At 33.3% G+C, this 21026-nt stretch overlaps 3 protein-coding genes across 4 annotated transcripts; all 3 read right to left on the reverse strand.

The window, feature by feature from the left end:
* Nucleotides 1-468: 468 nt before the first annotated feature.
* LOC120258912 (21 kDa protein-like) lies at nt 469-1313 on the reverse strand. The gene has a single exon (XM_039266384.1). It carries the CDS (start codon nt 1298-1300, stop codon nt 629-631), a length of 672 nt encoding a protein of 223 aa, XP_039122318.1. The 5' UTR covers nt 1301-1313; the 3' UTR covers nt 469-628.
* Nucleotides 1314-4831: 3518 nt separating this feature from the next.
* Nucleotides 4832-9732, reverse strand: LOC120258911 (F-box protein At4g00755-like). Of its 2 annotated transcripts, none has more exons than XM_039266382.1 (6): nt 9582-9732; nt 9320-9456; nt 7871-8287; nt 7624-7793; nt 5571-5689; nt 4832-5390 (listed from the first exon to the last, which is right to left on the reverse strand). In XM_039266382.1, the coding sequence occupies exons 2-6, from the start codon at nt 9444-9446 to the stop codon at nt 5090-5092; spliced, it is 1134 nt and encodes a 377-aa protein (XP_039122316.1). In that variant the 5' UTR covers nt 9447-9456; nt 9582-9732; the 3' UTR covers nt 4832-5089. The 2 variants fall into 2 exon arrangements, with proteins under 2 accessions (XP_039122316.1, XP_039122317.1); XM_039266383.1 differs by having other exon boundaries at nt 9546-9729.
* Nucleotides 9733-10080: 348 nt separating this feature from the next.
* On the reverse strand, nt 10081-14210 carry LOC120259309 (F-box protein PP2-A13-like). Its single transcript, XM_039266890.1, has 3 exons — nt 13655-14210; nt 12859-12977; nt 10081-10768 (listed from the first exon to the last, which is right to left on the reverse strand). The coding sequence occupies exons 1-3, from the start codon at nt 13979-13981 to the stop codon at nt 10342-10344; spliced, it is 873 nt and encodes a 290-aa protein (XP_039122824.1). The 5' UTR covers nt 13982-14210; the 3' UTR covers nt 10081-10341.
* Nucleotides 14211-21026: the final 6816 nt, after the last annotated feature.

A 21026-nucleotide genomic window follows, 5' to 3' on the forward strand; every position in this document is an offset into this window, starting at 1 on the left:
TGAAGAATAGGCGATAAACGCCTTAAATTTAAGAGATTGTTAAAAGTACAAATAAATACAGAGGAGCACCAGTTAAGCGCCAGTTTGTGTTCATACACTTCATTGAACCAGGGAGAAAAATATATATAGTCAATATCAATGAAGAGTGTATAATGGTAGCATTCCTTGTGATCTGAATATCTTAGCTTATGTTGAAACCAAATATTCTAAAATTATAAACATAGAAGTCTTTATTCTCCTGTACAAAGAAAGAATGCTGTTGTGAAGAGCAAGCTGATTTCTTAGCTTTGGAAATTTGTTAAGCATCCCAAAATAAGAAGCTCTGAAAGAAGTATTTGGCTAAGTTTATGTTATTGAACAAGAGGAAAATGTCTCACTTATTTGACTTTCATTGATTAAAAAGCCATGCAGTTACATGCATACATCTCAAAGCAGTGTGGATCTAAAAACAAACATTCAGCACCAAAATTCAGCTAAAACTATGCTTGTATTAATTCTTTAACATAGACATATAAGTCACACAGGAATAACACAAACTTATCTCCTCACTGAACCAAACATTTATATCATAAACTTCTTCACCAGTACAAGTACAACAGCTTGAAACTATAGAGATAGAAATATAGGATCAAGGAGCAGAGGATTGAGCACCAGCCATGCCATTGATGAGTGCCAAGGCATTGCTTGTAAGCTGAGCCACCTTCACAACCTGGCTTCTCACCTTATTCTCAGCACCTTCATCTTTGATTTCATTGTTTGTGAATCCATTCATGCAGGTGTTCTCGTCTGTCAATGCAGAACTCACCCATGTTTGTATGTCGTTCATGTGAAGCTTCACATCCTTACCTTTCAGCTCTCCCATGGCTTTCAGAGACTGTTTGAGCTCTTCCACAGAGTCTTGCAAGGTATCCATGCAGTCACTCATGGCTTCTTTCTCTCTAGAACTCATTCCTTGGCCTTTCGACATTGATTTAATCATTGTTGATGTACTTTTGGTGCTGTCTAGGCTGACAGAGAGTGCGGCCTCAGCCAGTTGTTTGGGACTTGTTTGGATAGTGGGTGCATAAGCAGAGAGTGAGCTGAAACAGAGTGTTGGGTAGTCTGTTTTTGTGCATGAATTGCGGATAAACTCCACACTGGTGCTTGTAGACATCTCACTTTGTGTGAGTCTCGCTGCATTGCAAGTGTTAGAATTAAGAACAAAGAGAAGCAGACCTGAAAGAACACAGCAAGTGAGCATGGCATTGGTGATCATCTTGCTTGCCATTCTATTCAAAATCTCTTGTTTGTGATAAACCATTTGGAAGAAGAGAGACTCCTATTTATAGACTCTTTTTCAAGTATCTACTGAGGAATTTACTGAGTACTCATTGGAGGGCTGGTCAATGTTTTTCACTTTTCATTTCAGAGCTTTCATGAGGTGTTTATTAACTTGTCTTGCATACATCAATCTATTTCTGGGTTGATTTTACAAGCTGCATTTCTGACTGATTATTGAAAGTGTGTTCAACTTTAGCATGCTAATCTCCCTATTCCCAACATGATGGATAACTTGTGAAGTCACACAAGGAATGACAGCAGAATTCTTGAATTCAGTCTTACAATTGACTGTTTGTTTAATTTCTAATTGAGATTCAGATACATCATTCCACTTCATGATGCTCTTAAAATTAATTTTACCTATATTGCTTCTATTGAATGTTCTTGCAAGTTGTAATGGATTGTGACCGCAATTGTTTTATGTTACCAAGTTCACTGCATAATCACAACATGTTTTAATGTTTCCAAGCCTGAAAGCAGTGTCTCGTCTGTGCCTGCCATTACTGCATCTGCTAGTTCATTATCATACATAGAGAGAGGACTACCTAAAGAAAGGGATCAAGAACAAGTTGATTAGAAATATCTTTTGTCAAATCAAACACAAATGTTCTCAGTTAAACACAACCCCTTTTGTTTTTCTGCTGATAACTCTAATGCAACTGCCTGATTCTACTTAATGTTTAGCTTGCATTCTCATTCAAAAAGGAAGGGAAATTAAAAAGAAAAAAAGATAATATTCAAAGTGTAAGAACAAGTTGATCTTGTGGTTGTGGTGTCACTTTCTAGTGCCCAAAGGCATGTTACAACAAACACGCAATTTCATCAGCAGAGAACATGCAATGTTATCGATAATTCTATTAGTCTTTATCAATCTTTCAAGTGAGAACCATTCAAAAACTAGCTTGCATGCTAGAGTCTCTACGCGCTAGGATTTTTAATCAGAAAAGAATTGGACAGAACATGAACTAAGATAAATATGTGATTTATTGATATCATGGGTGATGGCTTTTCTTCTTAAATATTGGTCTGCAGTTCTGCATATTGTTCATAAAATACTGCATTTTGTGTCAATTTTTGTTGAAGTTGTTTGGTAGATGTGACGAAGGCATCATTAAATCAATAAGCAAAACCAAAAGCAAACCACCACACTTAATTATTCTTCTATTACTTGCAAATATTGTTCATCATTCAAAATGAGCATTCTGTGGACAAGAATCTTAATATATAGATCCAACAAAATCTAATTCTAGTTATAGAGAAATTAATTAATTTCCCAATTAATTAATTGATTGATCCTAATACTTGTTTTTTTCTTGATCTTTGCACTAGCTATATACACTATTATTCTTTACTCTTGGGTGCAGGATCTCCTCTCATTGCCTTCTTCTTCATTGTTCTCCTTGGAATTTTACATAAATTCATGAGATTAAATTATGTTATCAGGGAAAAAAAACACACACACACACTCAAACTAAAATGTTCAGAAAAGATTCAATTACACACTCAAGTTTCTGAGATTCAAGTTTCCAACTTACTGATATATACTAATAAGAACATCAATTGAACCACAGCAAAATATTAAACAGCAAATCACAGTTATGATCATTACATAAACTTAATATAGATTTATCTAAATATACACATATGCTGATATTTTGATATCACATTCTTCACTACCCACAGTACATCTTAAAACTATAGATGAATAGAGAGAGATAATTATGTTGAAAAGGACATTGAACCAGCCATGCCATTGATGGTAGCCAATGCATTGCTTGTCAAATGAGCCACTTTCACAATGTAGCTTCTCACCATGTTACCAATAACTCCATCTTTAAATCCATTACTTGTGAATCAATCCATGAAAGTGTTATCATCTGTCAATGCAGCACTGACCCATGTTTGTATGTCATTCATTACCTCTAAGTTCACCCTTGGCTTGGAGAGACTGTTTAAGCTCCTCCACAGAGTCTCTCAAGCTCTCCATGCAATCTTTCATGGCTTCTGCCTCTCTAGAACTAACTCCCCGGCTTTTCAACAGCATAACAATCATTGTCGATGTGTTTCTAGTGTTTGCTAGGCTGACAGAGAGTACAGCTTTAGCTAATTGTTTGGAACTAGTTTGAATTGTGGATGCATAAACAGAGAGTTGAAACAGAGTAATGGGTAGTCTGTTTTCATGCATGAATTCTGTATGAACTTCATACTGGAATCAGTAGAGACTTCAGTAAGTGTGAGCCTTGCTGCAGTGCAAGTGCTTGAATTGAGAACAAAGATTAGGAAAGTGAGACAAATGATAATGCCATTGCTCATCTTGCTCACTATTAATTCTCTTCACTGTCTTATCAATGGTGAACAGAGTCTAGTTGTTGTGATGAAATAAGTGAAAGAAGAGCACTTCAATTAATAGAGAAAATTAGAAAAAGTTAAGACAACTTATATTTAACCAATTTATACGAGACCATTAATTACTATAATAAAAATTTTCTGAAATATCTTAATGTTCTTTACTGATCATGAATCAAAAGCTTCACCATTTCCATCATGATAATTTTATTTTATCATGATGTTATTAATTAATTTGATGGTTGGTTTATACATTACTTGTTGTTAAATGATTCTTTTGGAATAAAGTTCACAGGACTTGCTTGTGTTATGGTATCTGAACCTCAATTGAGAAAGAAGTGATCAGTTTGTGGTGTTTCTTTAGCAAGTGCAATGGAATATGATACTTGCTAAAGAAAATTGATGGAAATGGTGAAGTTTTGCATGTTCAGTGCACTGGCCAAGCAAAGTGTCTTCATGTAGTTGATAACTGCATCTCAACCATTGGCTGTCCTTATATTCTTTGACATCTTTACACAACAGCCACAATTTTTTTATTAAAAAATCTGAAGTTATAAATCACTAAGCATCTAAGCATTAATAATTAGATTTTGATAGTATACTCCTTACTCCTAATTAAATTTAATTAACTGATTAATATAAAGTCCATATTAAGATGGAGACGTTGTCACATGGCCCTAAAACAGCATGCAGTTACGTAGGCACTGAGCATGGGTTTTTATCCATGAATTCATTAGAGTCATAATCAAGAAGATGGTAGACCATGCTGGATCATGGCTATGAAATCCATCCTCTCCGGACTTTCGCCATAACTCACATGTGATTGTCGGCAATGTATCTTTAACTCAAGTGGAGACATCTTAAACCGCTAATTCATTAACTTCATGAGATGAGCAAAGAGGGATTATTTTACAAGTGAAGTTTTTTTTCTAATCAATCACAGATCTGGGAAACTTTATATCAAACATTTAGACCCACAAAATAAGCATAGTAGATGCGCTAGAATCTAATTCTAAATGCATACACTGTTTCCCAATCTAATGTGCAATTAAAACACAAAGAAAAGTATGATCAACCACATCCATTAAATCTAAAGAACAAGAGCATTTTTTTAGGTAAGAAACACGGAACAATTTAACAGCCATAAATACTAATCTTGTCAAAATAACCAAAACCATAAAACTGTAATTGATCCGCATAAATTCCCCAAAAACTAACAAAAATGCTCAAACTCTGCCGCTTCAGTAAGTTTTTTTCAAGAATGGCAGAGACATGTCAATAGCTGAACAAAGGTTAATTATATTTATGCATAAATTTAATACTATTTATTGCAGTTCTAGTGTCATTCCATTTGTATAAGAGAAAGGAGACTTGATGAGTATTTCTTCCGTGATCAATTATTTTATGAAAATGAAGAACCATGCTAGACATCCACAACATCATCATCGTCATCGTCATCGTCAACATCCTCCGGTATGTTCCCTAATAATCTGCTGACGATTGCTTGATTCCATCCCCTCACCACCCCCAGCTGCCTGATTCTTGCCGCAATAGCATTCCAACCAGAAGGTTCTCTGGTATCTTCTGACGGCGTTACTTCTTGAGCTATTTTGCATCCCCTGGCACCTGGGAAGTACTTCAAAACTAATTTTCCCATGGGGTCGATAATATCAACATCAATGACAGGAGCAAGTGGGTAGCCGATGATTTGAACATGGCAAACACTTCAACAACCAAGATAGATCGACGTTTAGTAGTAGAAATACAGTAATTCACTCCTAAACATAGACATGCTAGAACTAAAATCTTCAAAACCAATATAAAAATAGAATTATGCGCCACAGCATCTCTATTGTTCACATTCAGATTTTGTCCTGATAAAAATAAAAAAAATAAAAACTTACCATATATAGTAGAGATCATCCATTTCTTGTTTCTGAACTCTCCCCATCAGTTCAATCTGCACCACTCCACCAACACAGACAACAGGGCGAGGAAGTTTGAATGATTGCAATACATTTTCCTGAATGAAAGATGCATCATTTGATGAATGATGAAAATTTGCATGAGCAGAAATAATGTACAAGTTAAAAGGCATTATATCAGAGATTGACTAGAAGATCAATCATGTTAGATGAGACGCAATCCAAGCTAAAAACCTTCCAATGACTTGCCAATCTAAGAAGAGAAGACTAAGCACCTCACTGCATACATTGATCAACCCATTAATAATTAAGGTAAAATTATGAGTAGTAACAACAATTTCTCTTTCTTATTCATCACAGAAAAGTTGTCTCACATTAACAGGAATGAACACTGATGTCAACAGGAATACACTTTGTCGTCACTTACCTAGAAGTTTAGTTAACAAGGACAGATTGCTCGATCTAACTAAGCTGAACCAAATGTTTACACACATTAATGGGGTGCCATCAAAGAGATGGCTCAATGTAACATTCACCGCTTGAGATAGTAATAAATAGATATCCTAAAAGCTAGTCTCTCTCCAAATGAACTAGAGTTACAGAGTCACAAGCAGCAGCCTTGGCAAAGCAAGTGAGGGCGGGGTCCGCATACACGTGAGCGCTGAAACCACCGGCACATAACCACTACTCACACTCTTCCTCACCCGTGATTCGAACTCTCACCTCTTGTGAAATGTTCTAATGGGGACCCAGCTACCAACAGACCACTTGGTTGTTGTTCATATAACACTGCTTTGGATGCTTATTGAAATGAACAAACCCCACTAGCTATTGACTGTGATTCATTTGGCTGAAGAGATTAATTTTCACAGGACAAACTCTACATGGAAAACCAGAAAAAATGTACAACACACTTTCACAGGGAAAACAGGTCACTTCTCGAGAATCTAAACCAATCAAACAACAAAAAATGTGGCAAGAATTAGATTATCCCAAGAAAGAAGTCTAACTTCAGGTATTTACTTTAGATACTTCTAGAAAGAATTATATCAGTTCTGACATCCATTTATTTTTCTAGTACGATACAAGTCTATATAAGTTTAAATTATGCTTAAACACAAAGAATACTGCATTGTAAAGATCATTGCAAATCTTCAACATTTACAGTTTATAAACAGAAAGTCAACCAATTTTAATGATGCAAAGAAACCAAAGATAGATTTAATTCCACAATACAAGAGCATCACAGAAATAGAGTAAACATTTGTTAAAAATCTAAACTTGGTATAAAGGTTTCAATTAATCCTCGTTAGAGTGCAAAACACCCGCAGTATTACAGCTAGAGTCACAAGATCATAATGGAAAATCTAAGGTCATATATACCAAATCCAAATTAGTTGAAAGGTCTTGATTTACCCTATTTATGGTGCAAAACACTACATTGCAGTGTTGTAGCTTAATATTCATCCTCAAGCACTATACAAAGTTAGGAGCAACCATGCAAGTCTTCAATTTATAATAGACATCAAGGTTTATAAGGCATGCAATTGCTTACAGTCTCAAACCACATGCATACATGATTCCTTCCACATAATATTCACATCAACTGCAGTACCAAGATAGAATGACACTAATATTCAGACATGTGCAGGAATTAACTCTATGTAGCTGAGGATGCTTTAAGTGATGAAGAATGAATTAGCAAACCTCCAAAAAGCACTTATGTTTATCATAGTTTTTTTTCTTTTCCTTTTTTGGCCAAAAGCATATTCCAGCTTCAAAAGCTGGACATAATACACAAGAGATTATCTAACAAACCAAAAACTCTTTTTATTGATTGGATCTCATTCAAAAATGACTTTCAAAAATCACCTCTTTGAAAAGCTCTTTAACAAGAAACTTGGCAAACAAAATCAAAAGTTTATTCCAGTTTGACAAATGAAAGAGGCTTTTATATAAGACCATCTATTGTTAGACTACAACTTCCTTTAAAAACATCAGCTAATACACAAAAGGTTGGGGTTATCCTCACCTGTGCCATTTGAAATACCGGTGAAACATATGTCCAGATATAGTTGTCAGCAGAGCGACCTGCAGCATGCTCAGAAGGGAGTGTTCTTTGTTTTTGAGGAAATCTGCACTGTCCCATCCTAAACCGCACAGACTTTGCTGAATATATGGGATAACCATACTGAAAGAATGCTGCAAAAACAAGAAAATAGAGTGAAAAAGACGAAAGAAGGCAGAACACTAAGCATATAAAGAATCAAAATGCTTGCCTCTGAAAGGCTGTATCCGAATCTCATCAATTACACAGAGCTTAGAGCATAGTTTATAAGTCAGCATCTCTGATATGCTAGGATCTTCTTCACCCTTACTTGACCAATAAGATGGCCTCAAATCCACTCGTTCGGCATCCTCCAGTGTGTTGTCAATGCTCTCATCAGGATAGTTGTCCGTACTGGAGGCACTAATTGCCTCTCCTATGCAATCCATTTTTCCCATGGGCGAAACAATGCAATGACTTAGATATGCATACACCTTATGCTCCCTCTCCAAATTCTTCCATTCAGCACAAGAGCTAGATTCAGCATTTGCAGAGACAGTTGAACCACTTATTTCAACAACACGAGAAAAGTTGGATAGCTCCGGCCATATAGACAAGCATAGATGCTTTGAAAAGCCATTTGTGATCACTGCAGCATATTTAAGTAAGTGTTATGTAAGTTAAAGGGGAAAAAAAGATACTACATTATTACAATGATTCTAGCAGGAAACGTCAGGAATCACACAAAGGTAGCAGGTGATAATCATAAAATAAAACTGTAGCAGATTCAATTACCAAAAATAAAAATAAAAAATCATGCTCTACAGACAGGAAAAACAAATACTTTGTAGAAATAGAAAAAAAAACTCCAAACATGGGCTAAAGAAATAGTCAAATTATCACTGTTTATGGGAAGATGAGTAACATTTTTGTGCACATGATTAAGATTTGAGCAGTAACACCCATAACAAGACATAAAAATGTCATAGAAAACATTTAAGCTTCAAAACAAAGCATCAGCAGCCAACTTAATTACTCAAGTATCATGTACTTGATCAAAGTAAAGTTGTGGCAGAAAAAACAATATTGATTGCACAGATATAACTACTACAAATAATTCTTGACAAATTTAATAGGAATCTCATTAATATTGGTACTATAAATTTTCCAATCAGAACATAAGACCCATGCACATTATAAGCCAGACCAAATTTCCTATGTATTCAATGTGAGACTATTCTTAGAATCGCAGCCGCCAGCATAACAGTAGCTCATGGGACAGCGATTAAACTTCAAAAAGCAAGAAGAACATTGCTCACAAAAGGCCGAAGAGGGACTTGGTATTTCCCAAATTTACATAAAATCAAAATTCAATCTAAACAAGGGGTTTATCCAACTGACTCACTGCTCTGAGACCAAATAAAGAAATGGAAAAATCACAACCAACGGAATCCAAAATTGAAGGAAACAAGCAATGCCTACAAGGAGAAATCGTAACCAAATTGAGATATACCCTACCTATGTAAACACCATGCCAGTACCATCATACTACAAATTAAACAAAAAAAAAAAACAAATCTTTATGCAATAAACCAAATGAGATACTAAAGAGTCACTAATCCAACCAAACAGACTTCCTCAATTCAATGACGGACAAAAAACAAGCATAGATAACGCTCACCAAACCGGTGCCAGGACCGCGACACGAAGCTAACTCGCACGAGATCCGCCGGGTCATCCAGCAAATTGAATATGGTGATCGACAAGTCCCGCCCGAGCAATTCCACGAAATCCCAGCACTGACCCATCTCGAAAGCCCTAATTCCTCAAAATCGATACCAAATTCATCAGAAGACAACCAAAATCTCCAAAACAAACTAGTGAAAGAAAAACACATCTTTCCCAACCACAAAAAGAACCAAGAACGATCCAAATCAAGGCACCTCTACGTCGAGATCGCAGGACAATATCAACACTGCAATCAACCAATCGGAGCAAACCCTAGAGAGAGAGGAACGAGGGCACGAGAAGAGGAGCGACTCGTGCACGCCGACAACGGCGGCTCGAAGGATGGCCTGTTCTCATAATCCAATTCTTCAAATATCATTATATTATGGGTTTTTTTTTTTTTTACCCTTTCTATCTAAGTAGTAAAAAACACCCTCAAAGTTCTTATATTTATTTGATTGTTTTTAAAATAAGTATTAATTGAATAACTTTGATATATTGCTGTCCTTTAAATTTAAAACTCACGGTTAAAACATCTATATTAGTAAAATTAGAGGGTCTCCGTATCCGTAAGGAAAAGTGGAAAATCTCTTAAATTCTTAATATTGATTTAATTAATTCATTTTTTCCAGTAATTATTCAAATGAAAGGTTTTGCTTTAAAATTAAAAGGCAGTGATTTCCATATGATGGTAATTAGGCATCCTTCAATAAATTCAATTAAACTACCTTCACAGATACATTAATACAATGCTATGTTATTATACAAGCCTTTTTAACTCGATACACATACATATATAATTACAGCTTTATGTACAAAGACTGATGATGTAGTTCATACATTTCTTATCCACTTTCAAAATTGACACAAGTTTGTATGAACTCTCTTCACTCGCTTGCCTGACAAAAAACTACCTCATAAGATGACTCTCTTTCTCTTGTCTCTTGAGATTCAAAAGGTTATGCATGGACATAACTATGTATGAACAGGGAATAACTGTTTTCTAAATCCCTTTGGATATATATAAACACAGTCTACACAAAGACCACCTTTAGTATGTGTGCAATCAATCTGTGTCATTGAAAACTTGACTTTGGTGATTGAACTAGAGTCCTGGACGGTAAAATCACCGGCATGGTAATGAATCCAAGTCCCGGCACCACGAAGGAACTGCTTTGAGACAGCTTGCTGGCCATCGGATGTTGAGACATGGAATCGCACCGGTTTTATGTCCCACCCGTGGATGTGTTCAGGACTGCAACTTCTGAGGCCGAGTCTCTTGGTGGGTCGACCCAGGTAAAGACGGAAGTAAAGGCTGTATGTTCCAGGAGGGAACTGAAACTCAATATTACCATCCACCTCGAACCACCAGATTTGCTGAAGATATGCAACTGAGTGGAATCTGCAAGGAAAATGTAAAAGCATTGTGACATGTTGCTCATTTTACACACAGTGAATTTGGTTTAGTGAGTTGAGATGAAAACTAGTGATTTGCACCAAAGGAATGTACAATAATCACTATTGGAAAAACTCGCTGACTGATGATACAACAGTGGAATTATGCTCTCTCATACTTCAGCATGTGATTTATGCTAGTAAATAAATAAATGAACTTTAAACTAAAATTTTAAGCTGAGTCCATCATCCCAAAAAGAGTTCAACGATATTCTTACCCTTCTGACATAAGAAAGAAGGTGCCCAGAGGAAATTTAAAAGATAGTGATTCTGCTCCAATTACAATTCATGCAGAAAAAAGAAATACCAGAACTCCAATCCAACTCTATGGCCTGGCTTACAGACTCAGGAAATAGACTGAATCGAACTCTAGAACAATGTTTAGAAATTAGAACCTATTCCAGTGGTTGAACTTGGTCTGAAGGGCGAAAAGGGTCAAGTATAATTAAAAATCTTAAATGAATTCTGAACAATATATCCCCAATCAGCTTCTCGTTATCTAAAACATTTTATCATGCAAGGTGGATCTTCAAGTCATGTGTGTAGGTCAACAGTTGAAACCTTAGTCCAATCATGTTTGAACATCTCTTAACATATCCTGCCACTAAATGGATTGATTGATTGCCTAAGTGGGCCGGTTTCATACAAATAAATTTATACTCTATAGTTATCTGAAAATGTTGAAGGATGACATTTTATCATGACTTGCATGTGGAAGCAACAAAAGTAGGCGAGAAAACGATTTGCATGCATGTTCTTTATTATAACATAACTGACCATCATCATACATCACTAAACAGTGACAAATAGTTCTAATGAAAAAGAAAAGTAGATTTCTATGATTTATTATAAACACATGCTTCATTATTCAAGCTTATATGAAAGAAGCTAACAAACAAGTGGCCCGAATTGATGATTTTTCTTTTCAAAATGTTGGCTCATCCATTTATTTTGCCTTGAATTGATGTTCATTTTTAGTTCACGGAAAAAAACACTTTTAAAATTTTGAAAATTGCCTGTAAGAAATGTAAGAAACATACACTATTTATAGAACAAAGAATAAATGGTACAGAAACTACAATTGACTCTTCACCCCTATTATTGACCAAAAATTTCAAAACCAGCAACCTTAGAAATTTCGAGGATATCTCTTCATCGATGAAGTCACATATGAAACAGACCATTGTAGACCAAGGCAGAAAAAACAAGCTACAGTATGCTATATTCGAATTTAAACAACAAAAACCTCCTAATTGACTATCAACCCAACTTGTGAGGCAGCGCTTGTCACCTTTGTCACAAAAAAAAAAACCCTATCAACCCAACTTATAAAGTATCCATACATGAAACTTCCAATAGAAACTTATACAATATCAAGACTCTTCAAGACTCATGAATGGACCCATAATCAACCAATCCTATTTTAAATAGACCAAAAACAAGTTTTGAACAGAAAACATGTTGAGATTATTTGTTTAAGTTGAGGGATGACCCAATATTAAGAGGGATGTCCTAGCCTTGTAAATCTTTAAATTCTTGAGATGTAAATGAACTTTTAATGTAGGGGCTATCCAACCTCGAAATGAGTTATGAATATCAGAAACCTACAGAAATAATGGAGAAAATGAGGTGACACCTTCAGAACCTTGGAAGATAAGTGTTTAGCATTAATTCAAACAGGAAGGTATGTTTAACAAGGCAAAAATGACTCAAAACTGACTAGAAAACAAGAAATCACAGATAAATGGTGTAAATGTTCTAAGGAAAAAAAAAACTTTCATGAGCACTGAAAACTTAACGTTCTAACGTTCTAAAGAATTAAGAATGAAGCACTTCATTGAAAAGTCTTTGAGAATTAAAGCACATGTAACTGAAAACAAGCCAAACTCAACCAAAAATTTCAGAATATTGACCACAAATGCCTTCTGAATATTATTAAAAAAAAAGTCATTGAAAATGCTAAACCTTTAACTGAAAGTAGAAAATAAAAAAAAGCTAATGAGAATTATCAAATATAAATTCAAAAAGATTGAATACCTAGACTCATCTGAAGGAATGTGATTCCAATATCTTCGGTCATCAATACCAGTGATGGCCAGTCCCTTTGAAGAAATTGACATGCAAACCTGACCCTTCCACTTCTCCAGCCAGAACTCCTGCAAGACCATACATCATATAAAACCTCAGATACAGTTTTAACCAAGTATAAAAATCCTAAACTCAAATTCACCTATCCTTTTTTTCCCCTTAGAAGAAAAACAAAATCCGAAAAACGAGAACACCCTTGGAAAAGCAAAGATGATAACTGCACCACCAAACATCCAACCAATAATGTCGTTTATTCAATTGGCAATAGTCCTTTGTAATAATATGTATCATCCAAAATTACAGGCTACAGCTGCTTTCTTTTTTCTTTCTTTTTCTAGATGGCCAAAAAAAAAAAAAAGGAAAGAAATCTCCAGGATCCCATTATCTGATATCAACTAAACATATTAAAATTTTCAAAACCTGTCAAAAATTGCATTATCTAAAACACAAAATTCACTTTTTCTTCAACAATCCAAAATACAAATATATGATCGCTCTTCTTAAAAACTAAGCGATCAAATATCAAAACAGAAAGTCCGATCTCATCCATCTCAAAAGTTCCCGAATTCCTTTCTCTTCCATAATCATCAAACACACAACAACATCAATTAACACCATCCAAATAATAAATTCCTTTCCTTTTCACCACCAAATTAAAAAGCTCCCGCCTTTGCCCCAAATCCAAAACCCCCAAACCAAAAACAACTCAAATAAATTCTCTTCTTTAAATTCAAAAAATCCTCACCTTAGCGCCCCCATCAAACGGATTAGGCCGACAAAGCTTAGCAAAGATCTCCTTCTTGCTCATCTTGTCCCAAGACCCATCCTTCCGCTCCTCCGACGCAACCTTCATCATATACCGATAATTATCTGGGAGCTTCGCCTCCCAAACAAAGTCCGCCGTCGCAGCCCCACGGAACACCCTCCCCAACCGTGCCAGCGCACAGATCTCCGGCGGGTCAAGCCGCAGCATCACCTCAGCCACACAGCTCTCCGGAATGTCCCCAAGCCCCGTCTGGTGACCTCCTCCATCCCCTTCCGGCCCAACCATGCTTGAAACCCCCGCTCCCATCACCCCAACTAAATCCAATCCAGAACTCACCAGCAATCCAGACAACTAGCTCAGCGATTCACCAAAAAACGAGAATTCCAGTGATAGATTCCAGATGGAATAAATCTTATGTGAAAGAAATCAGGAATCGAATCAAACTCGATCTTCGGATTGAGAACGCGATATTTGACATCAAGAAAGAAAAAAAAAAAGAGATTTTTTTGAGACGAGAGAGAGAGAGAGAAAGAGAGATAGAGAAAGGGAGAGAGCGAGAGAGGTTGGTTTTCAATGGAATGAATAAATTCTTGTATTCCGAAAATGCCCTCGTTTGTTTGTTTGTTTGTTTCAATGGAAACCCGCGGCGTGGCGGGGAGCAATGGATTTGTCGTTAGGCACCCTTTTTTTTTACACATATAACCTTATAAATATTGATAATTTTTTTTTACTAACTAGGAAATGTATTTGTTTGCCTTTTTCTTTTTATATGGTCATAAGTTTTTCACTCAAAAAAAAAAATTTTAACAAGTTTATTTCACTCTAATGATTTAAATTATATAATTTATAAATTAAATAAAAGGTTTTTAATTGTTATAAAATATTTTTAAATTGTTTTAAGAATGTTGAGGATAACCTTGTAGTATTTTTAAAAGAAAATGAGATTTTTAAGATGTGTAGAATTTATTTATTTATTTTTTTAAAAAAAAAAAGAATGTAGGTGGGGGTAAAGTTGGTAATATAATTATGAATCTCAGGACAAACATGGGATAAAGTTGGCAGTTTTTGTTAAAGAGGATAAGACAATCGATTTGTGCTTATCAAACTCACCATTAATTAAAAAAAATTAAGATAGATATTTTAAGAAATTGAGGTAGTTGTTCTCAAGATAATAAAGACAATAAATTTAAAAAGAAACCATAAAAATATACTTATGTAAAACTTTTTAAAAAGTTAAGAAATTTAAAACAAAAAATTAAAAGTTAAGAAATTTAAAACAAAATTTTTTTAACTTAATAAAATGTTATTTTTGCTCCCTACATTTATTTAAAGATATTCATTTAATATGAAAAAAGAAAAATTAAAGATAACTTTTGTGTTATACAAAAATAGACATATTTAAATAATTAATATATAATAGATCAAAATAAAAAAAAAATGATTCAATGATTAAAATAAATATTTAAGTATAATTTATTGTCAGCCCAATCTCCCAACCACCAAATGATGATTTATGACAAACTTTTTATTTTTTTGATAAAAGTGGATAAATCAGTGCTTTATTAAGAAAAAGAATAAAAAAAACAGTACAACTAAAGAAGTAGAATAAAAATACAAACGCTCACCAAAAATGAGGGGAACAAAAAAAAAAGTACAAGATAGACGGAAACAACGAAAGAAAGAGATGGCTTAAACAGCAAAGACTGTGGTCGTAGCAAGCCATCCAAGCCAAGGAAGAAGTTGCTTTCTCTTTCAATTGAATCCCTATCAAAACTTTGGATCTATGACAAACTATCAACAAGTAAACTCCGTAATACAAACTTACAAAGAGAGATAGAAATCACTTACCGATATGAGTTATTAAAAAACTAATCAATAAAACTAAAGTGTTTTTGCTTGCAAGGCCCGTAAAACGAAAAAATTGCAATTATATATACAAAAACTAATGTTATTTTTAAAAAATATTATTACATGGTTATATACCCTGTGAACAAAAAGTAAAAATGAAAAATATACTCCCCAAAAACTCTCAAGTTATTGATTTTTTTCACAAATAAATCTACATTTAACTAAGCTTTCAATGCCATTTTCATAGTTAAAATATATATTTTACATTAAATCTTATCCCAAAACTATACGAGGTTCTTTAAGCTTATGTTCATCTCATATATTAGTTATTTATTTTTTTTACATAATATCCATTATTAATTACAATATCTTGGAGCACCAAAGAACTTTTCTTTTTAAAAAAATCCAACATTTCTTATAGAAAATTTTCATAACCATCAATTTTTTAAAAAAAATTAGGAAAATAAAAAAACAAAAGGAAAGAAACAATTGAATTGGCTTCTCACATGGGTAGTACTAAAATAAGAAATACAAAAGGATCCAGCACATAAGAATGGTACGTGTATTTGAGTCAGCATCACAATCTTGGTGCTTCCATTCTCTGGTTTTTCATGACCGCCAACCTCTATTTATTTAATTTGTTTTTATTTAATAACAAATCTTTTTTGTGGATAAAGTTTGTGAAACAATATTAAAATGATATTGGGGGTCCAAATGTGGTTTAATAACTTTAGGAAAGTACTAGATTTGGTGGCAATCACTATAATCTATCTTGTGGTTTTTGGCTAAGCCACATGTGGTTGTTGTGGGACAACATTCTTCTTTTTCTTTTCTATTTTTAAAATTTCTATGTTTTTTTTCTCTCATGTTATTATTGTCACTAATTAATTTAATTTGGTGTTTGACATTCATGCATGCTTGATGAATGAGGTATTGGCGCATATCTATGTCTTTCTTAAGTGCTATGTGAAAGTAATTTTTTTTTTTTGGGTAAAGCCACTAAATTTTCTTTGTATTTTTAAATATGGTTATTTGATTTTTTTTAAAAAAAAAAAAACATGAAACTAGTATAGAACAATTCAAAACAAATAATTGTTTTCTTTAATGGGCATTTGAAAGAGGATAAGATTATGGCTTAGCAGGAGGAAACTGTGATGATAATAATTTAGGCTTTCTATGTACGTTATTATTTTTGGTGAAAACTTTTTTCTGTAAAAAAACTTACCGATAATTCTTGACATGTTAAGTTGCTAGAGAGGCTATGAGTGGATAATCCTTGAGGTCGTCATTTTTTAAAGTCATGTCTCATATACTACCTGTTCATTTCTTTTATAGAATCACCTGAGCATCGCTAGCAATTTTGTATGTATTAAACTCTTCCCTACAATATTGATGTGTATTTGAATGTATAAGCAGATAATTCATGAAACTAGTAAAAAGCAATTTATAACATAAAATTGTTGTTTGGTTTTTTTTTTTAATGGGCATTTGGAAGTGGACAAGATTATGCATAAGCAAGAGAAAACTGTAATGACATAACATAGATTTTTTGTGCACCATACTACTTTTTGATGAAAACTTTTTCCCGCAAACGAACTTACAGACAATCCTTGACACGTCCAGTTGATAGAGAGGCTATGAGTATCCCTAAGATCGTCATTTTTTGGAAGTCATGTCTTGTATACCACCTCTTCACTCATTTTATAGAATCACCTAAATATCACTACTAATTCCGCATGTATCCAATTCTTCCCTGCTACACTATAACCATTTTGTTCTTGACGTGTATTTGAATGCATAAGCAGATAATTCATGAAACTAGCAAAGAAAAATTCAAAACAGATAATTTTTTTTTTTTAAAGGTATTTGGAAGCGGACAAGATTATATGCATAAGTAGAAGGAGACTGTGATGACAATAACTTAGACTTTCTATGCACCTTATTATTTTTTGTGAAAATTTTATCACGTAAAAGAACTAACAAACAATCCTTGACACTTCAAGTTTATAGAAAGGCTATGAGTGGATAATCACTAAGGTCGTCATTTTTTGGAAGTCATGTCTCGTATACCACCTCTTAACTCCTTTTATAAAATCATCTGAGCATCGCTATCAATTCTGCGGGTATCCAACTCTTCCCTACTACTCTATAACCTTTTGTTCATGATGTGTATTTGAACATGTAAGTAGATAATTCATGAAACTAGTAAAAAACAATTCAAAACAGATAATTATTTTTTTAATAGGTATTTGGAAGCGGACAAGATTATGCATAAGCAGGAGGAAACTGTGATGACAATAACTTAGACTTTTTGTGCACTATTCTATTTTTGATGAAAACTTTCTCCTGTAAAAGAACCTACAGACAATCCTTGACACGTCAAGTTGTTAGAGAGGCTATGAGTGGATAATCACTAAGGTCGTCATTTTTTGGAAGTCATGTCTTGTATACCACCTCTTCATTCCTTTTATAAAATCACCTGAGCATTGCTACTGATTTTGGGTGTATCCAATTCTTCCTTGCTACATTATAGCCTTTGTTCCTGATGTGTATTTGAACATGTAAGTAGAAAATTCATGAAACTAGTAAAGAACAATTCAAAACAGATAATTATTTTTTTAATGGGTATTTGGAAGTAGACAAAATTATGCATAAGTAGGAGAAAATTGTGATGATAATAACTTATATTTTCTGTGCACCCTACTATTTTTGTTGAAAACTAACTGACAAACAATTATTGACACGGCAAATTGATAGAGAGGTTATGAGTGGATAATCCCTAAGGCTGTTATTTTTTGGGATTCAAGTCTTATATACTACTTCTTCACTATTTTTATAGAATCACCTGAGCATCGTTATCACTTCTGTGTGTATCCAACTCTTCTTTACTATACTGTAATTTGTTGATTTTGATGTGTGCAGTTGTCGTAATTTTTTTTTTTCAAATACATTTTAGATGGTTTATCCAAATTTTTTTAAAAAAAAATTGTGCATAAGCTAATAAATTGTATATATGATTTTTGTTTAAATATTGTAGTCAAATCATAAGTGCTTTAAAGAATCTATTTCATTGTGATTATGCCATCCAAATAAAACTTAAAAACTTTTGTATTTAGTAGGCTGTCACCTTTTCCTTTATTTTCTGTAGATATCTTTCCATATAATTATTTTAAAAAGATGAAACTTCACCATCCCATTCTCTTCTTAATTGTTTGTTTTGGAATATTATATTGTTACCATGTATGACTTCTGATCTAGTTATTTATTATAAAATTCTCAAAATGTAAGAGATGTGTATGAATATAGTCTTATTTTCATAATTATTACTAGAGAAAAAAAAAAATAGAAAGTTGGTATGACAAGGAATATGAATTCTTTTCAATAAAAGGTAAAAGAAAAAAAAAAAACAAGAAGAAAGTGATGATTCTTAGGCTTGACCCGTTGTTAAACAAGATGGGATAAGCCCTCATTTTAGTGGGAGACAAGAAGTGAACCATCCAATGGATACATGATCTCACATCTCAATATCCCACCAATTTACTCAAAGGGGTTTGGAACAATCAAAAGAAACAAAATCAAAGTCACAAAGTCTAGATTTTTATGGATTAGACCATAGAAAGAAGGTTTTTTCTAAAATATATATATATATATATGTATATATATACACTCTCATCATTTCATATTAATAGTTATATTTAAAAAAATTATATTATTTTTCATCTTTTAAGAGTTCTATAGTCATTAGATATATATAATATATATTCCATTTTTACCTTCGGCTATAGGTGTATATATTAATAGGAATAAATAACTCTAGCAAAAATAAAAATATCTCATAATAAGTTTTTAATTAAATTTTAAAAATTTTAATGATAATCTTAATATTTGGCATAAAGCTCAAATATAAAAATTACTCCATGCAACGGAAGGAATATATATATATATATATACATGGATATTTATATTTCCAAAGCAAGGAGTGCCTTTACTTACATCATGGAGTGCGTAGATGCAACAGGTAATAATATCTATAAAAACAATTTTTATTAAATAATAAAAACTATTTCAAGATAGTAATGAATTTGGGATTTGGTGGTTCAAACTTATTTTGAATATATATCATATGAGGTCGACTTAATATGAATTAAAATAAAAATATAACATTAAGATTATTTATATATTTTCCCCCTAATTCCTCTAATGATAATGATTTTAAATATTTATTTAAATAGATGTCAAAGAGGGGAGTTATTAGTCCAACATGATGACAATTGAGAGTACAAAATAATCAAGTATATTGGGAAATTCATGCTAAATGTTTAATCAGAGAAGGATCCAATGGTTCTTGGTTTGGTGTCACATTTGTTCCTTTTTAAGGGAATAAAACATTCATGATAACAGACCATTTCATAGTACATAAGCAATTGATTATTATAGATATCTAATCATACTACTTTTTTTTTTGGCAACATTATTGATTATTCTCACACACATACCATTTTCTTGTGGAGCAGCAAATATTGAAAGTCATTGTCATGGCACAAGGTTTTTGCCCTTTTTAACCATACTTTTAATATATATAACTCTATCAAAACCATAAGTTTTTTCATATCAAGTTCAGGCTAATGTGAAAAAGATACTCCGGAGGAATCATGCATTAATGTAAAAATAGTGCTTGTACTATAAAACTATAGCACTCATATCATAATGTTAATGAGCATCTAAAAAGTTCACATTACGTCAAAAATAAGTGTCTATTTAAATTATCCAAATGATAATAATTTGGATTAAAAACTTTCTGCTATAATTTTTGGATAATTTTATATTTACAATGCTTTAATCGGGACAAAATTTTGCTCAATTTTAATTAATCAAACTTAATTTGCCCATTTGCCCCTCATATTATCATATTAAATTTATATTTTATTACTTGTTGTATTTATATTTATTAAGTATGTTGTAGTTGATATATATTAATTTTAGTATGTATTTTAATTATATTTCACTTCTAAATATTGATCTCTATTTATATGTAGCTGAAAATGGGTTTTGTGGTGTTTTCAGGGGTATCACTTTACCATTATCAGGACCAACCCAAACATCAATCACGACCAGTAGAGAATTCACTTAAATGCAAGCATTACAAATTATTGCAATATTCCAGCCATTCATTATCGTGAATTCATTGTGTGTGGTTAAAACAGTAAAGCTCACGAAATCAATGGCATCGGTAAAAAGAAATTATAGGTAGAACTATGTCGTTCAATTGGTGTTTTTACAACGATTGTCAATCAGGAAGCTGAGGAATTAGCTTCCAGGCAATCAACCTTGAAATCCAACCTGATTCTTGTAAAAGCGAGAAAAATATATATAATAAATAGTCTCCATTCTTTAACAAAACCGAAGTTGATTGCATTGCCAGAAACAAATAATACAGTTGCAAAGCAAGCGCAAAAGTACAAATTTTTCAGTGGGGGTGGGGGTGAGCAATACTGTAACTTCC

This window comes from Dioscorea cayenensis, chromosome 4, assembly GCF_009730915.1.
Source record: "Dioscorea cayenensis subsp. rotundata cultivar TDr96_F1 chromosome 4, TDr96_F1_v2_PseudoChromosome.rev07_lg8_w22 25.fasta, whole genome shotgun sequence".
NCBI classification, from domain to species: domain Eukaryota; kingdom Viridiplantae; phylum Streptophyta; class Magnoliopsida; order Dioscoreales; family Dioscoreaceae; genus Dioscorea; species Dioscorea cayenensis.

What these genes read in the sequence shown, in the direction of transcription:
- LOC120258911 (XM_039266382.1), bottom strand. Translation starts at nt 9,446, where the DNA reads ATGGGTCAGTGCTGGGATTTCGTGGAATTGCTCGGGCGGGACTTGTCG. An exon ending in GCGGTCCTGGCACCGGTTTG is followed by an intron (nt 8,288 to 9,319) that starts GTGAGCGTTATC and finishes AATATGCTGCAG; the next exon opens with TGATCACAAATGGCTTTTCA. An exon ending in CGGTATTTCAAATGGCACAG is followed by an intron (nt 5,690 to 7,623) that starts GTGAGGATAACC and finishes TCTTTCATTCAG; the next exon opens with GAAAATGTATTGCAATCATT.
- LOC120258912 (XM_039266384.1), bottom strand. Translation starts at nt 1,300, where the DNA reads ATGGTTTATCACAAACAAGAGATTTTGAATAGAATGGCAAGCAAGATG.
- LOC120259309 (XM_039266890.1), bottom strand. Translation starts at nt 13,981, where the DNA reads ATGGGAGCGGGGGTTTCAAGCATGGTTGGGCCGGAAGGGGATGGAGGA. An exon ending in CGTTTGATGGGGGCGCTAAG is followed by an intron (nt 12,978 to 13,654) that starts GTGAGGATTTTT and finishes ATGGTCTTGCAG; the next exon opens with GAGTTCTGGCTGGAGAAGTG. An exon ending in ATTCCTTCAGATGAGTCTAG is followed by an intron (nt 10,769 to 12,858) that starts GTATTCAATCTT and finishes TTTTCCTTGCAG; the next exon opens with ATTCCACTCAGTTGCATATC.